This window comes from Carcharodon carcharias, chromosome 23, assembly GCF_017639515.1.
Source record: "Carcharodon carcharias isolate sCarCar2 chromosome 23, sCarCar2.pri, whole genome shotgun sequence".
NCBI classification, from domain to species: domain Eukaryota; kingdom Metazoa; phylum Chordata; class Chondrichthyes; order Lamniformes; family Lamnidae; genus Carcharodon; species Carcharodon carcharias.
The window spans coordinates 5,043,149-5,057,709 of NC_054489.1; the positions used below are offsets into that span (position 1 = coordinate 5,043,149).

General features: G+C 43.5%; 1 protein-coding gene across 1 annotated transcript; it reads right to left on the reverse strand.

Moving 5' to 3' along the window:
• Window positions 1–12,952: 12,952 nt before the first annotated feature.
• LOC121269166 (proline-rich protein 15-like protein) lies at window positions 12,953–14,218 on the reverse strand. The gene has a single exon (XM_041173683.1). It carries the CDS (start codon window positions 14,206–14,208, stop codon window positions 13,888–13,890), a length of 321 nt encoding a protein of 106 aa, XP_041029617.1. The 5' UTR covers window positions 14,209–14,218; the 3' UTR covers window positions 12,953–13,887.
• Window positions 14,219–14,561: the final 343 nt, after the last annotated feature.

Sequence of the window (14,561 nt, forward strand, 5' to 3'; positions counted from 1 at the left end):
GGTCATAGGTTTGGAAGGTGCTGTCTAAGGAGCCTTGGTGAGTTTCTGCAGTGTATCTTGTAGATGGTTCAGTGAAATCGTTGAGCCAGTTTCTCACTGCAGAGTCTGTCCATTCTAGAGTGATGCTTGACAATGAAGCACTGTGAATGATTCTATATAAAAGCCAAATTTTTTGCTTTTCAGGAAAAACTCAATGGAATTACAGAATGCAGTCTCCAAAACACATGTGAAAATCCTATATAATTAAAAATTGTATTTGGTTTACTCAGTCTGGTAAAGGAGGGGCCCTGCAGAGAATGGAAGAGTGGCTGAAGGATGGCCTGAGACCAGTTTGACAGTTTTGTGCCTCTAGTTGAGTGACAATGCACCAGTTAAAGAGGCTGCAGAATCCAGTGTTTGCCACAATATTCCATGCAGGATGTTTAACCAAAATTTCAGAGTCTTAAGCAGCGGCAGGGGTTCTCAAGTGGCTATGTGGTGGCAAATTGAAATCCAAGGCCTGACCACGACACCTGGGCGGTTACTCACCTGCAATTTTATATTGTTCCATGGGTTCCCTGGACAGTCTCTACAGACCCTAGTTTGAGAACCACTGTCCTGGGGAACACAAGTTCAAATCCCACCAGTTTGAGAGTTTGAATTCAGTTTTAAAAACATCTGGAAATAAAGAGCTGGTCTCAGTAAAAGTGACCGTGAAGCTGTTGAGTATCGTAAAAACCCATCTGGTTCACTAATGCCCTTTAAGGAAGGAAACTGCTGTCCTTACCTGGTCTGACCTAAATGTGACTCCAGACCCACACCAACATGGTTGATCACCCTCTGAAGTGGCTTAGCATTTAGGGATGGGCAATAAGTGACAGCCTTGCCAGTGACACCCACTTCTTGAGAGAAAAAAAATCAAGTCAGTAAAGAGAGAGGCTGAATATTGTGAAACTAAAACAAAAAATTCTGGAATTGCTCAAGCAGAGAAAACATTCTAATGAAAGGTCATTGACCTGAAATATTAACTCTGCAAGTCTCTCCACAGATGCTGTAAAACCTGCTGAGTATTTCCAGCCTTTTCTGTTTTTAATTGCATATTTCCAGCATTTTGCTTTTGGTTTATGACTGGAGGTCGTGATAAGACCTTCCCTCTTAAATCTGTGCTTTATGTGATTGTGATATTGTAAATTTATGCTTGCATTTAGATAGTATCTGATCCTGTCATTCAGAAACAGCTCAACTTGTTTCCCATCCAGTTAATTAAATTGTGCAGTTACTGTTGTATCTTGTAACTGATGTTAATAAAGACTCTGGTCTCATCCGGAGCTCTTCCTGTCTTCTCCTAACACCTGATGCACGATCACAGATTCTCCCTCATTTCCCTCAATTCTGCCTTGTTTCATTTACTTGCTGTCTCCTCAACGACTGTAAGAAAGGGCCAATCAACAATTTTACACCAAACAGGCCATGGAAGAGGACTTCAGATCAGGTAGTTGTACTGGACTGTGTGATTCTCAGAGTAAATGTTCTGAACAGCAGAATTCCCCTGCTCATCTTCAAAATCATGAACCTAGACTCCTTTGCATCTACCTGGGAGGGAAGACAGGGCTCAGTATTTTTTTTAAATTCATTTATAGGATATGAGTGTCACTGGAATGACTAGCATATAGAACCATAGAAAAGTTATGCACAGAAAGAGGCCATTCAGCCCATCATATCTGTGCCAGCTAAGAAAGAAGAAAACAAAAAACACTAACCATCCATTTTAATATATTCCCTATCCCTAAATATCTCATCTAAAAGACAGCACCTCTGACTGAGCAGCACTCCCTCTAGACTGCACTGGGAGAGTCAGCTGGGATTATGTGTTTAGTCTCTGAAATCAAGTTTGGAACCCACAGTCTTCAGCCTGGAGTGGAAATGAAACCTATAACCTTCATGACTCAGAAGGATGAGTGCTGCTGCTGAGCCACATTGATGTACTCTTTCTGGGACTTGTTTTGTGGGAGACATGTTGCCACAACTTTGTGCACCTGTCCACTGACCCTCTCCAATGCAATTTGATGATGAAAATGTGACACAGAAACCAAAATAGATGATAGGTAAGGAGCTGGTATCCAGTTTCCTTCTTGTTAAAGGAATGAAAGGGACCTGTGTTTGATCTGCTTCCTGTATGACGAGTCTGTCTTGAATTTCTGGTTTGATTCACAGCTCCTATAGACTGGCTCTGGGAGGTGTCCCATAAATTAAGCCCTAGCACCAGCACTAGCAACATTCCAACTCTCGACCTGTTTCCTAAGCTAGCAGTATCTGACGGCAAATATCGAATTCTCACCCTCTCACGGTCAAATAATGTTAGTGAGACTTGTGGGGTTGAAATGGCATCAGCCTCTATCAGTGACATGGTCCATATAGAACTACATGTAGTTCTCCTTGCAGGAGAAGAGTGCACACAACTTGATGGGAGGCAGATGCCTGAGGGTGGTACGTGCCCTCCAGTGACAGGCATCTTATCGCCTACAGGCATGCTTACCCACCTGCTCCCAGAGGCTACAACCTGCCACAAGACCCTGAACCTCCGGATACACCGGTGCTCAGACATCTCGGGACTGCTAATCCTCTACCTGTAGACCCTATGTTGGGGGGTCACGCCTCCTCCCAGCAGGGTCTCCACATGACATACAGCTGATGTTGCTGCTGCTAAAACTCCTGGCCGTAGTGTGGCTTCTAATCTTCCCCCTCGACAGAGGTGGATGGTGGAGCTACATAAGCTGCTCCCATTGTGTGGGTGAAGGCTGGCAGTGAGGAAGGGCAGCTGGAGGTGAGTGAAGTGCTGGGCAGGTGAAGTGTCTTCCTTGATAAAGGTATTCAAAATCATGAGGGGTCTGAACAGAATAGATAGGGAAACTGTTCCCAAGTTATCCTAAATGCATTTTTACTGAGCTCTTGCCCGCATGCATTAAGACTGAATCCTGGCACAGTGTTGCTATGGTAACCAGTTTGCATGATGGTACAAATCCAGGTGGAGTCTTTACCCACTGAGCTGCAGCTGTTCAGAGATCACAGTCAAATCCTGTTAAAGTCTGAGCATCCACATCAGCCTGTAGCTCACCATCCTGTGTCTCCCTGTTCGGGTGCGAAGGGAGCATCAGAAGGGTTCAATGCAGCAATACAGTAACATTAGGACATTGCTGATTAATGACAGCGCATCTCTCGCTGTGATACTGACTGAGATTCAGGTTCTGGTATGATAGCCAAGTGGTTATGGTACTGGGCTTGTAACCCCAAGATCAAGACTTCAAATCTCACCACGGCAAATTATGAAACAATGTAATTTCATCTGAATAGGAACAGATGAAAGGACGTGTTTGTACTCGAAAGAGTTACTGACTGAGACTCTCCTGCCCTGTTTACATATAATTCATGTTCATTGTCGCGCACAGAAACTTTTTTGCATAGAGCTTGATATGTTTCCAGTCTCCAGATGAAGGGTAATATTTGATGATGCGCTGCAGTGAGTGCGGCTTGGAGAGAGATGGTCAGGACCCACCGACCTGATATCCCCACTAATCAGTATGAGATAACCGGGAGTGAGTTATGGGCCGCGATTTAATTCAGGAATTTATACGGAAATTTGGGAGCGAAAGATTAGCTGACTGAGTGAGCACAGTTGTTGGATTCATTCTGAACTGTACCGCAGGGAAACTGAGGTCGAATTTCTACAAGATTTTCCCAATTTCTCGCTGCAACTTAAAACAGAATTTGCCAATTGCATTTTTCTCCAGGTTTCCACTACTTGTGGATAGGGGCCCGGGAAACCCTGGTGGGAACCTGTGAAACCTGACTCTTTCACGTCCACTGGAGAGAGAGAGTCCAACACGGTCCCCAAATGGATCAAAATTAACGTTTCAAGTCCAGATGACTTGAGGGACTCGAAACATTAACTCTGTTTCTCTCCTCACAGATGCTGCCAGACCTGCTGAGTTTTTCCAGCATTTTCTGTTTTTGTTTCAGATTTCTAGCATCCGCAAAATTTGGCTTTTATCCCCGAATGGATCACGTGGATTGAATTTTTAGGTTTATTTAGGAATGATAAAAGCGAGTTAAAATTTTCCAGGTACACATTCACTCACCTTTACACATCCTGCCTTGTTCAGGCGGAAGGTGCGGGTCCCTGGAACGTAGCCGGGACACAAGACTGCAGGCGTGTGCCTTGAATGTGTTTGACTCACTATCCTGACAGAGTCGTGCAGGTTAACTGTGAAACATCCGAGGATTTCTTCTGCAATTCTGCCCTCGTGGTGATTTTGACTTTCGGGAGTATAATTGGGTCAGATTAATCAGGGTCCTGTTCATCCACATTCACTTGGTGGAAAATGGGAAGAGGTGTATTACCGGCGGCTGCACCGACAGCGCCCGTTTTACGCTCCCGCTCAGTGTTAAAATGACCCTCTCCCTTTTCCCTGTCTCAAAGCTGAGTTGAATATATATTTAATTCCGCTGTGATGTGTTAATTGGTTTTCAGAGAAGGGTGCAGCCGGTTTCCAAATGGGGGAAAGTAAACAAATTGGGGTGAATTCACTGAGCTGGTGTTAATCCCACCTCTTTGTCGAGGGTTCTGCTTCCTCCCGGGTTTCGCTGCGATTGTAACATTACCCAACTGCTCAGATACGACCCGTGTTACTGCAGATATCAGCCTTATGGCGTCAACCAGGACACTCTCGCCCCTGAGACAGAAGATCATGGAGTACAGGTTAAACCCATAATCCAGACTGACATAATGCAGTGCAGTCCTGAGGGAATGCTGCACTGCCGAGGTGCCGATTTTTAGGATGAGATACGGAACCAATGTCTACCCCTCAGGTAGATATAAAATAGCCCATAGACACGATTTTGAAAAAGTGCAGTGATCTGACCAATACTTATCCCTCAATCACACCTAAAGTTCCATTATCTTATACTTGTCTCCTTGCTGTTTCTGCGATCTTGCTGTGTACAATTCGGCTGCTGTCCTTCCTACATTTGAGCAATGACTACACTTCAGAAGTATTTTATTGGCTGTCAAGCACCTTGGGACTTCCAGAGACTGTGAAAGGCGCTTTAGAAATGTAAATTATTTATTTTAAAAACATTATGAGGAGTTCAGACCATCCAGTGGACACTGCATCAAATAGTTCTTTTCCTTTTGATTGGTGGCGACCAGTAGAAGCCACTATACAGAAACGGACATGGGGTTTCGCTGCACCCCGTATGGGGGGTGGGAGGAGAGTTGGGGAGGGCGGTGCTGTGGCAGCGGTGTGATGGAGCTCTACTCATCTCCAGAGATATCAGGGCCAGTCTAACAAAAAAAGAAACATTACCCCCAAACATTCCACGGTAGAAAGAAATGTGAAACCCTTGGGCCTTAGGATTCTTTTTAAAAATTAATTCTCAGGATGTGACGTCGCTGACAACCCAACATTTATGGCCCATCCCTAATTGCAATTGTAAAGGTAGTGGTGAGCTCCCTTCCTGCAGTCCATGCAGTGCTGTTGGGAAAGGGGTTCCAGATTTTGTCCCAGTGACCAAGTCGGAATGGTGTGTGATTTGGAATGGGCAGTGACCCAGTGAGGATGAAGGAAAACCAACATATGTCCACGTTAAAAAAAATCCATAACATCAGTCAAAGGCTTCAGTTGGTTAATAGAACACTTAATAACACATTGGAGTTTCACAAGCAGCTAAAACATTCTTTCCACCATATTGAGATGAAATGTTTGAAGAAAATGCGAGCTTAGCTCAGTGGGCTAAAGCCTGTAACTGTGTTACAGAGGTCTCAAATGACCTATTCCTGATGAGAGATGGAGGTATTAAGCTATATTCATACATCTTTTGCCTGCTCTGTGATGTTAATGGCTTGTATCAATTTACCCACTCTACCTAACGATCTAGAGTTACTCCCAGGAGCATTAAGAAGATCACGTAACAAGGTTTAATTTTTTTACAGCATGATGATATGGGTGAAACTTTAACCTTGCAGTTGGCTTTTCTGAAAAAAAAAGTTATCAAGCTGATTTTGTGCAAAAGGCCTAATGGGAACTCACCTACAAGTTCAAATGTTACAATAGCAGAGACTTGGTAGGCAGTTACTTAATTGGGAGTTAACACATGGTGAAGGGAAGGGAAAGTAAAAACAAGATTAAAAACAGCATCTGGAACATTTTCCTACATTCACACATACACTGGCTGGGATGTGACAATATCTTTGACGCTCCCTCTGGTGCAAAAAATGAAGGTTAAAGGATTACTGCGACTAAACGTTTAACCCTTAAATTGCCAGCTGATGAGGGGAGAAGCTTTGATTCCCCCCTGGACTGACCCCATTTGTTTTCAGTTTATGATCTGCGAAACTGAAGCAAACGCTAATATTATGGGGAAGTGGAATTGAAACAAAATCATGACCCGTGATTAGTGCGAAAGAGTAAGAATAACAAATGAGTGACTGTCTTGTGTCTTTTCTGTAGAATGCAAGATGAAAAGCTTCAACAACATTTCTCTTTTTTCAGCAATGCTTCATTTTAACTGGATGACCCTAGCAACACATCCTTAAACCTTTTTTCTCTCTGTATAAGCACTTGAATTGACATTGTTCATGTCACTTCAGTGATCACCCATAACCTCAGGTCTCGCTCTCAAATGTTATTCTTATCCTTTCAGACTAATCACAGTTCACCAAATATCACAGTAATAAAGCAGCAAATTAATTCCTGTTGCGTTATTCGGGCACAAATTTAAAAAGTATATTCCCTTTCTGGAATCCATTCTCGAATTGCCTTGCTTTAATTACTTTTGACCCTCCCCTTCTCTTTCGATGATTGCCACCACCCATGTGAGAAATTGCTTTCATAGAATGGTGGGAAATGATCCACAACATCTAACAAAACAAAGAGTGAATTTAGCAAATTAATATTTTATAAATAATTGGATAACTCTGGGCGGAAATACTTTCACCATAAAATAACAGTTTGCATTTATATAGCACCTTTAAATTAGTAAAATGTGCCAAGGAAGTTCACAGGAGATTAACAAAATATGATACTGAACCATATAAATTGTACAAGTCAAAGAGGTAGGTTTTAAGGAGTGTCTTAAAGGGGAACAGAGGTGTGGGAGGGTTTAGGGAGGGAATTCCAGAATTTAGGGGTGAGGCAGCTGTAGGAACAGCTGTGGGCACAGCTGCCAATACTGCAGGATTTAAAATTAACATTTACAAGTATATCCTGCTTTTAATCTACTTTAAATGCAAATCATCTGACTGTTGATGACCATCAGATTAAGGAACTCAAGAAACAGAGACAATTATTGTACCAGATAATTAACAATCCCCACACCTCCCACCAGCTGGCCTAAAGGCAAAATACTGCGGATGCTGGAAATCTGAAATAGAAACAGAAAATGCTGGAAAAGCTCAGCAGGTCTGGTAGCATTTGTGGAGAGAGAAATAGAATTAATGTTTTGTGTCCAATTAGAAGAGTCATATTGGACTCAAAACATTAACTCTGTTTCTCTCTCCACTGATGCTGCCAGTCCTGAGTTTTTCCAGCACTTTCTGTTTTTATTTGTCACCTGCTGATCCCCTACCCTGAACCTTCCCTAACTTTCCTGAAAAAATATTCAAGCAGTACTCTTAATCTGTCTCTAATCCACAAACTCCTGTCTCAACAGATAATTGATCATTAAAAGTATTTGTTGTCTCTCAACATCTCCCATCCCAGGGCACCTGTTCTGGTTATATGCCATCTGTGAGGAGAACAGGTTTCCCAAACCAAAACCTTGCTTTCCGCAAGGTTAGGTAAGATTGAAATGTTCTGCTTGTATTTTTCAAACCTTCGCTTAATTTCCAGTTAAACGATACCTCATGGATACATATTTACATGCTGGGATCATATCTTTCCTCAACCAAGGACAACAAACGAGGCATCAGATGGTATGGGCAGCCAATATCCTTGGGGAAAGGGTAAAGCAGATTGTGGGAAAAGATTTAAACTTGTTAGGGCATTGGGAGGGCCAAGTCAAAAAGTGTGAGAGAAATAGTGTCAGGGCATATGGGCAGGATGCAGGGATAAGGGCAGCTACCCAGATAAGGGTCATGTACATGGCTGCATGAAGCATAAGAAATAAAAGCATTGAGTTAGGCACAAAAAGTTCAATTTAAGGGGTTCGATGACAGACCTACCTAGAAACTGAGCATAATTGGGAACTAGGTACTCCAAGCTCTAGTATCTTTAGAAACGACAGGGAAATTGGGTTGGGGGAAATAGCCATATTGATGAAGGACCCAATTACAGCAGTGATAAGAAGGAATAATTGTGCACTGGAAAAAGAACAGAGGGTGTTACAGGCTGTTATTTGGTTATAATGAACTTTAAAATCAAACAGTGCTTAACTCCAAACATGGCCCAGGTAGCCACACTTACAGAGAGACATTGATCGGGGCAGGAATATTGACGATTGTGATGTCCCAGAAGACATCAGCAAACACCAGATGATGCTTAAGCCTTGCTATATATTGTCTGACAAAGAATTGCGGAAAAGGGTGATAAAATAAACCATGATATTTACATGATATAAATGGTGATTCATTACCTCACGGCTCCAGTATGGTGTTTTGCAGGGAATATGGATCAGGTTATCAAGGCTACAGCATTGGACACCTATTTTCCACATCATGACCCCTGCAACATCACACCCTCCCCAACTTTGATCTACTCCCATTACATTCCTGTAAATTAGACAGGCTGTTGTGCATCTAAGGGTTGAATCTGCAACCAGGGAATTTCATATACATACCTCAGTATATTTCCATATATACCATTTATCAGTAGTCTTTAACTCACTTTAAAAGTAGGACACATTGAAATGTGAAATGAATTTTAGGGTGTGCGGGCTATGTAACTTCACTTATTGAAGGCCATTTATATCATTTTAATTCATTCTCAAAATATAAGAGATGACAAGGAACCTCAATGTACCATTGAAACATTAATTGCTTGTAAAGCGCTTTGGCCCTGTAGTTGCGAAAGGTGCTATATAAATGCAAGTTTACTCAGTTGCTATTGCACCCAAACTCCAGAACTGCCTCATGCACTGGTCAACTCCATCCAAGTTTATCTTTTCCTGTCTAAGCTCCCTCCCCAGAAGTCACAGACCCTCAGTAGAATTCAGCTCCAGCATCCTTCTGCTAACCTCCTGCCCTAATAGCCATTCTTCACATAAATCAATGTTGTACCAATGGGTTGTCCTCCTGGAGGGAGGGGGAGGGGGGAGGGGAGAGGGTGGTGCAGTAGTATTATTTTCTCAGGTCCCTTGGCTGGCTTTTGATCCCAGATAGTGACAGAGATAGGTTGAATCCAAGTCTGTGAGGGGCAGAGGTACCATTTTGATTTAATGCATAGAAGTTGGAGGCCGACCTCTATTCAAGACTAGATGCTGGCCTGAATCATAAACTGAAACCCCCATCTATGAATTTTTATTTAACTTATAAAGTGAATGAGTTCCCTCTCAACTTTGCATATGGATTGGATATCACTTTTATATGCAACTTGAGGCATTTGTTTCTGAGAGATCATAAAATTTCAACCTGTGTCGTGATTGTAAGTTATCCTGGGGATCCTTCTAATAAGCCATTAGTTCTGATGAAGAGTCATACGGACTCAAAACGTTATCTGTATTCCTCTCCACAGTCAGACCTGCTGAGTTTTTCCAGATAATTTTGTTTTTGTTTCAGATTTCCAGCAGCCATAGTATTTTGCTTTTATATTAGTTTGAGTGCTTATGTTCTAATCTGATGTTACCCAACAGAACTTGCTGACTCGACACAGGTGTGGCCAAGGTGACACTGTTAGCTGCATGCAATATTTGTAGAAAACACCTTATATGCAATACAGGTAAATGTAATTCAGATGGATATTTACTTAACCATCTGAGTCAGAAGGTTGTGGTTTCAAGTCCTGACCCAGGGATTTAAGCAGATAAAATAAGTCGATACTTCAATTAGGGGTGAGCAACAAATGCTGGCCCTACCAGCAATGCTCACATCCCATGAAAGAATGTTAAAAAAATAAATGCTCAAGGAGTGCTGCACTGTTGGACACATCTTGCTTTGGAGGAGATATTAAAACTGAGGCCCTGTCTGCCCTTTCAAATGAACCTAAAATATCCCATTGCAGTATTTCAAAGAGATGCTGGGAGTTCTACCTGACGCCAATATTTATCCCTCATCCAGCATCAATGAAACAGATGATCTGGTCATCACCACATTGCTTTTGGAGCAAGCTTACAGTGTGCAAATTGGCTGTGGGTTTGCTATATTACAACAGCGACTAGCTACAGAATGACTTCTATCCAGCTTCACCTGCTTCACCCCACTTAAACAGTACAATTGTCATCACATTTTCCAGAGTGCTTACCCTGGTCCAGCCATTATCACATTCTGCTTTCCACTCTTAATGTCACTATTAGCACCTCCTTTAGCCAGTACCACTACTATTAAAATAAAAGCAAAATACTGTGGATGCTGGAAATCTGAAACAAAAACAAAAATACCTGGAAAAACTGAGCAGGTCTGACAGCATCTGCGGAGAGGAACATAGTTGATGTTTCGAGTCTGTATGACTTTTCATCAGAACTAAGGAAATAGAGAAATGAGGTGAAATATAAGCTGGTAGAGGGAGTTGGGACAGTAGAGCTAGATAGGGGGCCAGTGATAGGTGGAGGCCAAGAAGAGATTGCCAAAGATGTATTAGAAAAAAGGACAAAGGGATGTTGATGGTGGTGATATTATCTAAGGAATGTGCTAATGGGGATATTAAGGGTAGCAAGCAGGACAAGCTAGTGGCAGATGGCCCTAGTGGGGGTGGGGTGGGGGGAAGGGATCGAAATGGGCTAAAAGGTGGAGATAAAACAATAGATCAAAATCAATTTTAAAATAGGTGGGAAAAGAAAAATATATTTTGTTAAAAATGATAAATTATTGGAAAAAGGGGGATCGGAAAGGGGGTGGGGATGGAGGAGAGAGTTCATGATCTGAAATTATTGAACTCAATATTAAGTCCAGAAAGCTGTAAAGTGCCTAGTCGGAAGATGAGGTGCTGTTCCTCCAGTTTGCGTTGAGCTTCACTGGCACAATGCAGCAGGCCAAGGACAGACATGTGGGCATGAGAGCAGGGTGGAGTGTTGAAATAGCAAGCGACAGGGAGGTCTGGGATATGCTTGCAGACAGACCGAAGGTGTTCTGCGAAGCGGTCACCCTGTCTGCCTTTGGTCTCTCCAATGTAGAGGAAACCACATCAGAAGCAGCGAATGCAGCAGACTAAATTGAGGGAAGTGCAAGTGAAATGATGCTTTACTTGAAAGAAGTGTTTGGGCTGTTGGACGGTGGGGGGGGGGGGGGGGGGGGGGGGGGGGGGGGGGGGGGGGGGGGGGGGGGGGGGTTGAGGTGTAGGGGGTGATGGAGGAGCAGACCAGGATGTTCGGCAGGAACGATCCCTGCGGAATGCTGCCAGGGGGGGGGTGAATGGAAGATGTGTTTGGTGGTGGCATCATGCCGGAGTTGGCAGAAATGGCAGAGGATGATCCTTTGAATGCGGAGGCTGGTGGAGTGATAAGTGAGGACAAGGGGGACCCTATCATGGTTCTGGGAGGGAGAGAAAGGTGTAAGGGTGGATGTGCAGGAGATAGGCCGGACACATTGAGGGCCCTGTCAACCACCGTGGGTGGAAAACCTCGGTTAAGGAAGAAACCCTTTAACAACCCTTTGACCTTTTGTTTATGACATCTTTTGCAATCTCTCCTTTGCCTCCACCTATTGCTCGCCTTCTATCCAGCTTCACCTGCTCCACCCCCCTTAAATAGTATATATTTCACCACATTTCTACTTCCCTTTAGCTCTGAAGAAGTCATATGGACTCAAAATGCTAACTCTGTCTTCCTCTCCACTAATGCTGTTAGACCTGCTGAGTTTTCCAGCATTTTTTGTTTTTGTTTCAGATTTCCAGCATCTACAGTATTTTGCTTTTACCATAATGACTTTATTAGCTGTAAAGTGCTAAGGACAGGAAAAGATTTTAAATAAATGCAAGTCTTTTGTAGAAACATCTACCACCATTCAGTCGCCAAGTAAAACACTTACTCTGATGTTTGTTTTATCTTCTTACCAAGAAGCTCCAGTAGAGGGTCAAAGTTCACTTACATACCACAGTGTAAATATTAATATTGAGATCATAAGACCAACAGTGTCTTTTATTCACTCTTGATGTACTAACCAGAAATGCAATGAACCACAGCTGGATTCCCAATCAGCCACATTTAGCTAACTTATTTAGTTAACATTGGCACAAACTACAGAATGTCTTGGGAACAAGGGATAAAAGAGAAACACTGCCACTTCCCTCTGACAGCACCTCAGCTTAACAGTATAAAATCAGGGACGATCAGATGGAAGGGATCTGTGGCTGAATTACTCAACAGCCAGTAATCATTTTCCCTTGAAAATGGGCGATAACATTTGTCATTCAACCTTTATACAGCAGGGACTGTCCTGACGTACAACCACCTGGTGCACCCCACTCCTAGGCTTGTTAACTGATGTCTGGGAAGCTGTCCAGCTTTTTCGAAAGCCAGGTCAGACGTTGGGCTTCTTGTGCATTTTATCCTGATAATTTGCCCAGTCTTGACAGCATTCTATTCTCAGGTCCAGGAATGACCCAATAACATCCATACACTTTATACTAATATCCAGATTTGCTGTGAAACTTCCTGCAAGCTACGGTTTTTCTCTCTCACACGCAGCACCTGAACCCAGTCTGAATTTCTGCTGGATCTCTGTGATCAAGCCCAGTGATTTAGGATGGCTATATAGCGCCTTTAACAGAGTAAAATGTCCCAAGACGCTTCACAGGAGAGCCAAACAAAGTCTGACACCGAGTCATAGTCAATTAAGATCATTTAATTCAAATCAGAGTTTAAGGGATCTTCAGAACCTTTTTCCAATCATATTCTGCCAATCCGTACGTTCCCATGAAAATCAGAGCCCTTGATTACACTATACACTCGGCTGGTGCACGGGCAAAATCCAATGCCCTGTGACCCAATATTTTTCTCTTAACATTCATTGTTTACTAAACATAATGCACTCAACACAATTCAATATCCTTTTTACATGTAAAACCATGTCGTCTGGTTCCTTTTTACGGTGTTACACCCTTTTGCATCAATCCTTGCGATTTATATTCATGCACAACCTGTGGGATTTTCTCCCACACAATGTTTGGTTGAAATACTCAGTCATGATGGGTGCAGCATGGAATATCTTCCTTTCACTCGAGCTCCTTCACACCGTTCTCCACCAACAACAACCACCACCCACCCCCCCCACCCCGTCTCCTACTCATACTAAGGGCCGAATGGCCTACTCCTAAATCCTATGTTCCTTTTTGTTTCCCTACAAGTCTTCACTTTCAGTCCGTCCAGAAAACAGCAGCGGAACATTCATTTCGCAATCAGACGCTGATCACATTCGGAAATCCAGGGCTTGGAGCCCAAATAAAGTGTACAGCCAAACTCTAAACAACTGAAAACAGACAACCTGGTCTCTGTTTTTTTTTTTAAAAAACTGTTCAAAATGAAATATCATAACAAAAATTCTGCTTCTTCTGAATTGAAATGGATTCCAGAGGTTCACCTTTGAATATTGGGGCGGGATTTAAACCTTATGAGCAGGTTGCAGACGTCGATCCTGTAAACGGGTTGGCCGGTTAACCCTTTAAGCTGGTTGTCGGCGCCGCTCATTCTGTGCTGTCGGGCCAAGAAATCCTCTCGTTCAGAATCGTCACGGCGAACTTCTATCACGGAGGGATGTGCGGGCGCTCAGGGCTGCGGTGCACCGCCGTTCCCCGAATCGTTAAAGAAGCCCGGGTTTTCCGACAGACACGATCTCACTTTCTTTTTCTCTTTGAACCTCCCGGAGTTGGACACTCTTACGTGTCTGCCCTTGGTGGTTTTGTCCACGATTTTCTCCAGCCGAGCTTCCAGCTCCGAGTCGGATCTGCACTGGGTCTCCCTCTCACCGCACTCCTTGCTGTCAGTATTGCTCCGGTCCACCGGGATCTCATACAAAACTTTGGGGCTGTTCTTTCTCTTGCGCAGGAAGGTGAATTTCCACCAACTCTGAGCGGAACTGTCACCCATGGCTCCCCCACCCCCCGCTCCCCCCCAACCACCACCACCAATCCCCCGAGATCACACGGTTCCGGAGAATCAGCTACAATCCGAGGCCCCTGTTGCCGAGTAGAGGAAACCTCACTCCTGGGATGGGCTCAGGGAGCTGCTGGCTTCGAATTGAAATGGATTCCAGAGGTTCACCTTTAAATCGGGGTGGGATTTAACCCTTCCGAGCAGATTGCAGACGTTAATGCTGCCAACAGATTGCTGGTTAACCCTTTAAGCAAATTGCAGCAATTAACCCCTCAAATGGATTGCACCAGTTCACTAAGTCTTTCCCCTGGGAGGAGTACGGGGGTGAGTTCCTGAGACGAGAGCTC

Bases quoted from the DNA above. Each gene is read 5' to 3' on its own strand.
- LOC121269166 (XM_041173683.1), bottom strand. From the start codon at position 14,208: ATGGGTGACAGTTCCGCTCAGAGTTGGTGGAAATTCACCTTCCTGCGC.